Source organism: Trachurus japonicus, chromosome 20 (assembly GCF_045865225.1).
Source record: "Trachurus japonicus isolate A0001 chromosome 20, Traja_1.0".
NCBI lineage: Eukaryota > Metazoa > Chordata > Actinopteri > Carangiformes > Carangidae > Trachurus > Trachurus japonicus.
This window is the reverse complement of record NC_140926.1, coordinates 13,143,853-13,153,512: the sequence shown is the minus strand read 5'-3', so window position 1 is coordinate 13,153,512 and position 9,660 is coordinate 13,143,853. Positions and strand designations below refer to the sequence as shown.

The following is a 9,660-nucleotide window of genomic DNA, read 5'->3' as shown; positions in this document are numbered from 1 at the left end:
TTCATGTGGTTTGAGGCAGACAAAGACTGACAGAGAGCTGGTGTGGTTATATATGAGTCCACTCAGATGAGAGTCTGACCAGGACAGGAGCTCAACATCAGCCCAACTGCAGCACACGCACACACACACACACACACACACACACACACACACACACACACACACACACACACACACGCACACACACACACGCACACACACACACACACACACTGACAGCTATTAGGCAATCAATAGAAGCTAATACATCAGAGCATTTGACTACTCAGCTCCACTAGCGCAGGAAGAGAAGAGAAGAGAAGAGAAGAGAGTTATTTTCTTGAGACTCATTGCTCAATCTCTTTTTTATATCAATAAACATTACGAATTAATAACAATACTACAATCAGTTGTGCGTACATTTATGAGATGGATTTGAGTGTCTGTGTCTGTGATACATTGTTTTGGAAAGTTATGGCCTCTTGCTTCGACCTCAGAGGGAATTAACCTCAGAAAACCGAAGCCATAAAACCTCACTATCATTAATATCACATTAATACAGAGATTAATCTGATGGATAGTTCTCCAGAGGCGCTGTTAACTGGCAGAGAGGTTAAGTGTGAAATCAATCCGTATAAACAACCTAGATGCAAATTCTTCCATGGTGTAGGGTCGAGTCCTAACTCAGCCAATCAGAGAGGTGCTAGTAAAACCAGTCTTTTAGTAGGGCTCGCTAACAATCTCAGTATTTCAGCTCTGGCAGCTCATTCTCCTTTTTCTCCTTCTGTCTTTCTTTTTGTCTTTGTTTCTTGTCCCATCCTTCTCCTCCACCCCTCTGCTCCTGGAGGACCACAAAGGGGAGTATCCTCCTTTTTCACAGCAGGCCCCCTCATGGACGCTCGGGGGTTGTATACGTGGGAGGGGCAGGTCCAATGAAGGCTGATCTACACTTGTTCAAGCATCCATATTTTGGCTATTTAAAGGGAGAGGGAGGCTGTTAAACATTCAGTGAGGAGGTGACCCCTGACCCTGAAGTCTGCTGTCCATCCGTTATAGAAAATAAACAGAGAGGCCGGACAGAGTGGTATACTGACTTCACTGCTCTCCTCCTCGGACACAGCCCAGGAAGAAATAACAGAAAGTCTAAAGGTTCAGCATCTTCTCACTGGCAAATGAAGATGTTGTCAGCCTCTGTCTTACACACTAAGAAATATATTTAATCTTTTAAAAGCATTTCACTTCCTCAGCCACTTTGTTTTATCTTTTTGCTTTATTCCCTTCCCCTGCTGCTTTAATGTTTGTTGTAGCCCTAAAAACACTGGAGCGTTGTTATGTCAGACTACATGTCCTGATTGTGAAGTGTGTTGATGACCCAGAGGTTAAAGGTGACATAACAGAACACCACAACAAAGGCTGGACACTGTGTCATCTGTCAGACCTCATGCTGCTGCCACCACCGTGGTACCAATTGAAGCTTTCCCCAAATTAACAAAGACACAATGACTCTATCTATCTATCTATCTATCTATCTATCTATCTATCTATCTATCTATCTATCTATCTATCTATCTATCTATCTATCTATCTATCTATCTATCTATCTATCTATCTATCTATCTATCTAATCTAATCTCATCTCTGGAGAACATGGGGGCCAGTTGGTGACAGTGTGAGGGCAGATGTCAGTCATGGGGATCTTCTTTGTGCTCAGAGCAATAGACCACCTTACTGCTGCAATCTATTGTCATTCATTTGGTCCAGTGGGGTTTGTTCATTTTTTACAGAGAGCATGCAGCCTGCAATTCATCACATGGCTAAAAGACGGCAGAGTGTGGGGTCTGATGCACTGAGTGGACTGGTCTGCAGGTGAAAAATGGACCACAGCACACACATGTCCAAATGTTACCTGCATAATTTGGATAGTTCAACTTTTTTATGGTGGGCATTATTATTGCCACTTATCCAGAGAAGACACAAAATATACATATTTTACTTTCTATTAACCATTTTGTTTCTTCTCATTTATAATTTGTTGTAACATTTATTATAGAACTCATCCAGTTTTCTCAGGCAGACTGTATTAAAGATGCACTCATGCATCTAAGCAAAAGTTTATTTTGTCATTACCAATTCATTTGTTCTTATCTGTTTTTTAAAGATAAAACTGCTCAATTCAAATATAAACCAAGACAAGAATTATTGTTTCCATGCGCTTATTATTTTTTTTATTTGTCAACATTAAAGAGTGAACAATCATAGAGAAACAAACAAGGACACATTTGATTGCTTTTCCAGCATTACATTACAGTAAAAAATATTATCATACATTATAAATTAAGGGAGCGTTAAACATTTATTTTATACACAAATAGGCTCAAATCTACAATAATAAAAATAGCTTTGCTTTTTGAAGCTTAATTGATGCGAGAAAACCCAACGTGTAATAATAATAATTGTTATAATAATGATAATAATTGTTGTTATAATTATTTTGTAATCACACTGAGCTCACAAAACCATTGCAGAGTGAAAGCTTTAAGCCACAAAACAACACACAACGTAACTTATAAATAGATTTAGACACATTTTTGACAACAATTTAAATTATTAGGAGCCTATTTCAATAGGCTTGTTATAGAAACACATTTTTGTGTTAAGCAGCATTTACTCAAAGGAAATCTACGAGCTCCTACCTTGTCCTAGGCCTTTTATTTATGGTCCTGTTATAGAGTTTATCCCCCTGTGATATTTATATCATCTAAAATCCTCTAAAACAGAACACACGATTAGAACAAGTGAGTGCAGTTTTAGCTCAGATAGACTAGTTCCAGGGCCGGTATTCCTGATTTAAAATGGTTAGCCCGGTGTAAGGAAAGTTTTGTCCGCTTTTTGTCTGTAGTGTTGGATTGTCCTTCACGGAGTCCTCCTTTAATACCGTCCCCGATGACGGTGGAAGAACTGTGCTGTCCAACATTTGTCTTTCTGCAGATATAAAAAAGCACAATTAATGAACTGTTTTCAAATCAAAATGTTATCACATATTTGTTTTTTGTCGCCTTAATAGGCTCATGACATCTGCTTGTAAATTACAAACGAAAAAACAACCATCAAAGCCTGTAACCTACTGCATGAAAAAAAAGAAAATCACTGACATCTTTTCCACATCATTGCGATTTGTTAGGAATTTATAACCTAATATTATCCTAAATTGTATCTCATTTTGTTTAAATTAAGCGACTTCAAGTCTTTTCTAGCATTGTTTTTATGTTTAACATCACTTGAACGTCGAATTCAATCCACCAAATAAAAAGAAAAGGAGTGGAACAGAAGACCACAGGATAGATCTGCTAAAAATCAAGAGGAATAGGCCTGGTTGGGCCTTTAACAGACACTTAAAATAAAAGAATTCCTTACTTTTGTGACTTTTCGTGTGGTATAAAAGCTCCTGCTCCTCCTGGAAAGTAGCTCCGCACAGGTCGCAGGCGTGCGTCTTGTCTTTGGCGTGGGTCCGCCGGACGTGGCTGTCGTGGGCGGCGTGGGAGGCGAAGGCCTTCCCGCAGTGCTTACACTTGAAGGGCCGCTCTCCGGAGTGCTGGCGGATGTGTGTGCGCAGAATACTGGAGGCGGTGAAGGCCTGGACGAAGAGGAAATTAAAACAGTGAGCATAGGTGAATAGACTGTTATATTTTTCGCTTTTCTTTTTGTTGTTGTTACATTCACAGTTTTAGCTGGAAAGATGGACTGATTCAGGAAGCAGGGATACAGTTTTGATATGGTTTTATCGGCTAATCCAGAAGACAAAATAGACCCTCTTCAAAGCACACCTGTGTTGTACAGTTCAATAGGCTAATCCAAATGGCTTTATAACTAAAGGCACAGCACTAGAAGCATTTGCATCGTTTAAGGATAACAATTATCAGACATTTTAAAAAGGGACATTTTGAGTAATCTAACTTTCCTTCTCGTTTTTTTTTTCTCCAATAAAATGCCTCTTAGTTGGTAGACATAAGTGACTGTATTTGGTTGGTCTCATAGCGCATTGCTTTACAGTAAATGGCCCGGAGAAGGAGAAAAGAGGATCAGTTAAACAAAACCGTCTCTGGGTGCATTAAAAAAAAGGGGGAGGATATCGAGAACAAAGAAGGAAAAAAACTTCTGCTCATTCCAGGGTCGTAAATTAAAAGTATAATCTCGGCAGACAAAAGGGTGGGTGTACATCTGGCGATAATTAGCATGTAAGTGTCTCCGCGGAGCGTGCCCGTCCGCAGAGACAATGATGAGGCGCTCGAGCCAAATGCACCATGAAACGAGGCAGCGCTAAATGGATCCTGAGCACTGAGAGGCTTTAAAGACAAAAAGTATGGAGGAAAAGAAGTGAGGAGCAGAAGAAGGCCTGCAGCCAGGTCCTGTTTTTACAGAGCCAGAGGGGGGAATAAAAACATTAAAGCTTTAACTTCCATTAGAGGAAATGACTTGAGTCGGAAATAAGGAGATTATTGCTGGAAATTTCTCTGAAATTGTGGTAAAGTTTCCTGTATAGTTTAAATTTAATACAATATCACAAACTCTCATTCACAATTTCAGGTTGAAACATTTCATTTTAAAATGGACTACTTCAGCCAACCTCTTGTGGTAGCCTATTTTAAACAGGTACAAAGTTGTTCTATGTTATTAGAGCAGCAGCATACATTAAATTCGCGTACTAGGAGCTAATAAAGGAATAGTGGTCTAGAAAAAACAAAAATAAAACGGCTTCTTACCTTATTACAATAGACACACTTGTATGGCCTTTCTCCAGAGTGCACGCGCATGTGTTTGTTGAGACTGGAGGACTGGGAGAAACTTTTCCCGCACACAGAACACTGTAGAAGAAGAGAAGGACGTGTTAGCATGAAAGAGTATAGATGTTATTTATTCATTTCATAATTTGCCATAATTACATCAAAAAATGTTATGTAGCTAATGTGAGTTATCTGAGAGAGTTTGAGAGTCATTTTGACCTTTATTCAGTTTAAAATAAGAGTAGGCCTATTCATAACGATTGATTTCTGAAGGTAAAAAAGTAATTATCATGATCATTTTTTTAAATAAATAACTTATCCTATATCTATTTATCTATTCTGTGTGCATACCATCAAACAGAGGTTTTAGGCCTAATTTGTCTTTTAACGAGGCCTAATAAAAATCCTGAGTATCCGGTTTTGACTGAGCCTGCAGGGAGCTGTTCTTTCAGCACCACGCCAACTTGAGCGTGCACCTATAACACTATATGATGTAACGGTGTGCAGCAGCATCCATACCTTGTGTGGCCTGTGTTTCTCGTGAACGTGTAAAATGTGGATCCTTAATCTGTCCCTCTTCTCGAAAGATCTGTTGCAGAGGTGGCAGGGGAACTTCCTGTCGCCCTGGTCCACACACCGAGTGTACTTCAGGTGCTTGTCTCTGTAGTATTTGTATGCGAACACCTTCCCACATCTGTCGCACTTGAAGCCTTCTCCAGAATCTGCAGAAACAAATAGGATACTAAGCATATGTGTTTTTTTTTATTTTTAGCCTTTATTTAACCAGGTAAAAGACCCGTTGAGATCGAGATCTCATTTTCAAGGGTGACCAGGGGTGACAAGGGGTTGGTAATACAAACAAACAAGCGGACGTTGCTTAATGAAAAGGTTAAAGTCTGACCTTCTGTGGGGGGAACCACGTTGCCGTCCTCTCTGGGGTCTTTCAGGGTGAGCGGGATGCCGAGGAACTGCATGTAGCAGTCTCCATACCACACCAGCAGCTCCTGGCCCGGCCTGATCTCCTTGCAGGCCTCGTAGAAGATCTGATTCTGGACCTGCACTGCAATCAGGTTCTGTTCCTCTGGGAAACGAGCGCACTTCACCAAGGACATCCAGTTCCCCGATCCTCCTCTGCCGTCCACAAAATGACTCAGCCGGCCGTTCTCAAACACCTGCAGGAGGAAAGAGAAGGTTTAACCACCACGATCAGCTTGGAAACTGAATATAGCCTATATATTATTTAGATATAAATCAGGTTTGAGAACAAATTCATTAACACACACCTCCCACATCAAGGTGTTATCATCGTACGTCTTCATCTCGCTGGTGTTGACCAGTTTTCCTTGAAAAGGTCCGAAGCGCGTGCCTTTAGGGATGCTGCTCTTGTCTGTGAAAACTCCACAGTGGGACACGTTTCCCCAGGATGCCTGCAGGATGGTCAAACCTGCGACACGAAGGCGAGACATGGTCAGACTTAAACAGTTCAAACAATCAAACACACACACAAATGAATGTGATCTGCACAGGTTTGTACATACCCTCTGGAAGGTCCAGAGTTTCTTTGTCCAGTGGGAGAATGTGAGAGTCAGAAACTAAAGGGAAAAAAAGACGAGGGGGAATAAGATTAGTTGGGAACTCAAGAAATAATTGTTGGATAACTAGATATTATTATTCCATCAAATTGACAGATATACATTTGACCTACTGGGACCAAAAAGATGCTGAGATTTTTGGACATTTCTGGAAATGTAATTTCTTCCAGGAGGAGACATGAAATTGTAATTCAAATAGGCCAAATGATGCAGGTGAATAATTTCCTAATAAACTAAATGAACACCCAGTCATTTCATCACTGTTAAAGCAAAGGTCTCACCTGAGTTTTCGGGCAGGGCCACTCCTGATATAGCGTGACCCACGCTGCGCTCCTGGCTGCCAGAGTAGCCATAAAGCACCATGAACAAGTCGTCTTCGCTAAAATTATAACATGTGCGTGTTTTTTCCGGCGACAGGTCCACGCCACGTTGGCGAAACAAAATCTCCTTGGGCGGTGAGGTGGTGGTGGAGGAGGAGGAGGAGGAGGAGGAGGATCTCTCACTGGACGGGCTGCTGAAGTCCGAGGAGAGCGGACCGGCGGCGTGCTCCGTCACCACCGCGGCCAGCTCCTCCGGCTTGGAGAACAGCTGCGGGTGTCCGGGCAACATCTGGCTCAGGTAGGGCACACCGGCGGCGCTCAACACGTGCTCGTGCAACACCGAAGTGTGGTGGTGGTGGTGGTGGTGGGCGCCCTGTCCGAGGAACGGAGCCGCTCCGCCGGGCAGGCTGAGCGGGAGAGACGCCTGGGTGTCGGACACCAGACGGCCCAGGGACTTGAGCGGATGGAGGAGACTGTGCGTCTGGTGCGGGAAGAAGTCCATGAAGTGGTGCTGGTGGTGGGCGCCGGGGAGGGGCGCATGGTAGAAGCCCCGGGCCGGGCTGCCCTTCAGCATACCGGCTTGGTAGCTCTTGTCCTTCAGCACGACGGGGATGCTGGACAGAGACACCGACATGACAGCACGGAGGTGGAGCAGAGGTGCAGTGAAGAAAAGTGTTGTATCCTTCAGAGGATGAGAGAGAAGAGGAGGGGGGTGGGAGAGGAAGTGGGGGGGTGAGTTATAAAAGTTTAATGCAAGAAAACTAAAAAAGGAAACATGACATCAAAAGAGGGTGACCACACATGGATTGATTATTTGAATGCCATTAAGCTGTCACTTTAGCCCTTCAACATGTATAATCCTCCATTATTACACAGGGAGAAGAAACTGTAAACTTTAAGTGGACGACCACAATCCAAACAGGCTGTAGTCTCTACATGGAAACTTAGTGTTACTGACTGACTAATATTTATTTTTCATTTCATCTGCAACTTAAATTAAGAGAAAAAATATTAGGAAAATCTTGTGTTTTATAACAAACTAAAACCAATCAAATCGGACTGCTGCAGATGAGACTATTGGGCAAATATTGAAAAAAGCATAAGAACCAAAAATTCCCAATGAGGAAGTAAAAAGCAGTCCATAGTGAAACTGGTAAAGGCCGATTTTGCAATATTTCCAGCTGAGAGGACACAGACACATCATGAAGCTGTAAATGAGCGGCTGGGAACGTGTAGTGCGTTTTTTTTTAGGAAGCGTTCACCAGTCAGCCAGTAAATAGAGAGACAAATCAGGGTCATGACACTAATTAAAGAAGAGTCAGCTCGAGCAGAGGTCAACATTAATGAAGCTTAAAATGGACTTTACAATCAACGCTCAGTCAGTAAGAAAAAAAAAAAAAAACATCAGCAGGGTAATTGTTGGAGCAAAAATATAGGCTGTAGGAAATTACGATTGTGTTAAGGAGAAGGGGAATTATAAAGAAAAAACTGCAATAGACAAGCTATAATTACAAAAAAAAAGAAAATAATCTTAACTCTTGGTAAAGAAATGTTAAAATAATATAGAATACATTTTGAATGAGCATCACAGATCGTAATATCTTGTAAAGATTTGGCTATTAAGGTGCAAAAATAAAAAAAAAGCATCTTACCTTTCTAAAGCTGATGGTTCAAAGTGAAGTGGTCTGTGTCATGTCCACAGAGTTCAGTGAGTAGGATTCAGAAATCAAATCTCCCAGTTGTGCAACTTCAGAGTGCTGCAGGAAAACTGGTTTCTGTGTCTGTGGTCATCTGAGGGCATCTCTACTGTATACAGTCAGGTCTGCACGGAGATGCTCCCCAGCTCCTTCTTCCTATTGGCCAGGAATCAGCTCGAGCTCATGCATCTCAATGGCCCATAGGAATACATCTTCTCTATAGGACAACCCACCGCGTTAACTTCTCCACACCGGTCCGTTCTCTCTGCTACAATGAGAGCTCCCCTAAACATTTCCATGCGGAGACCCTCCCCACCCCATTACGGACACTCGATAAGATTTTATCTGAGGGACCCCCATGGAGTATAGATGGCCTATTTGTTGTTAGTGGATGTGGTGAGTTAGGAAGAGGCCAAACAATAGTCGTAATCCATTTGACATTTACATCTTTCTCTCTGCACCAAACCTCAGTGAGAAAACCGAAACGAGTCTCTATCAGTGCTTTGGTTCACACCGCATGTGTTTATCTTTGGGTTTTGAAATGATTCGATTATAATGTATCATTAATTGTTTTTGTGCTATTTCGCGTGTATTTTCTAATTGACTTTGGTGTTTTGTAGATAATGAATTGAAGAGTTTCGAACATGCTTTTTGTATGAAGGCAGCACGCACAGATCTTATTTATTTGTAGGCTGTAACTAGTTTTAGGCCATAGCCTACTACTTAAAGAATACAAATTCCACTGAATCGAATAATAAACAGGCCTCGACCTATCTATATTTCAAACTCTTCCACTTCTGTATTTGCATTTAATTATTGCACATTGCAGCTGTATCCAAAACTAAAACTTCATAAAAATCTTTCTAACGAAATTTGTTTGAAAAGAAAATTAAAGGGGAAAAAAAAGTGATTTTCGATTAATCTTGTCTTGTTGCTGCTTTCTTGGCCAGGCCTTGCTTGGAAAAGAGATTTTTTTTTTTATCTCAAGCAATCTGCCTGGTAAAATAAAAAAATAAATAAGGTTATCATTTTATGCCATTTAAAATTCATTATTATCATCGAAAAAGTATGATGAAGACAAAATTTAGAATCACTTTGTCATTTGGTAAATTAATTAAAATCTCATAATGACAAAACAATTACTTTTTGGTATTAGTCAAAATGAGCACATTGTCTCTTACATTTTTATATGCTGTAATACAATGAAATGTACCTGGAGGCCTTACATGGTTTTTCCAGAGCTCAAACCTCCTTCTCTTCAGCCACCTGAAATAAGTCACATGATTAAATA

At 41.1% G+C, this 9,660-nt stretch overlaps 1 protein-coding gene across 1 annotated transcript; it reads right to left on the bottom strand.

Moving 5' to 3' along the window:
• Positions 1 to 2,251: 2,251 nt before the first annotated feature.
• prdm14 (PR domain containing 14) lies at positions 2,252 to 7,355 on the bottom strand. The gene is made up of 8 exons (XM_085763155.1): positions 6,634 to 7,355; positions 6,299 to 6,352; positions 6,044 to 6,204; positions 5,662 to 5,932; positions 5,280 to 5,482; positions 4,740 to 4,841; positions 3,394 to 3,613; positions 2,252 to 2,961 (listed from the first exon to the last, which is right to left on the bottom strand). Exons 1-8 carry the CDS (start codon positions 7,304 to 7,306, stop codon positions 2,801 to 2,803), a joined length of 1,845 nt encoding a protein of 614 aa, XP_085619281.1. The 5' UTR covers positions 7,307 to 7,355; the 3' UTR covers positions 2,252 to 2,800.
• Positions 7,356 to 9,660: the final 2,305 nt, after the last annotated feature.

What these genes read in the sequence shown, in the direction of transcription:
- prdm14 (XM_085763155.1), bottom strand. Translation starts at nt 7,306, where the DNA reads ATGTCGGTGTCTCTGTCCAGCATCCCCGTCGTGCTGAAGGACAAGAGC. An exon ending in AACTCTGGACCTTCCAGAGG is followed by an intron (nt 6,205 to 6,298) that starts GTATGTACAAAC and finishes TTCGTGTCGCAG; the next exon opens with GTTTGACCATCCTGCAGGCA. An exon ending in CGTGGTTCCCCCCACAGAAG is followed by an intron (nt 5,483 to 5,661) that starts GTCAGACTTTAA and finishes TTGTTTCTGCAG; the next exon opens with ATTCTGGAGAAGGCTTCAAG.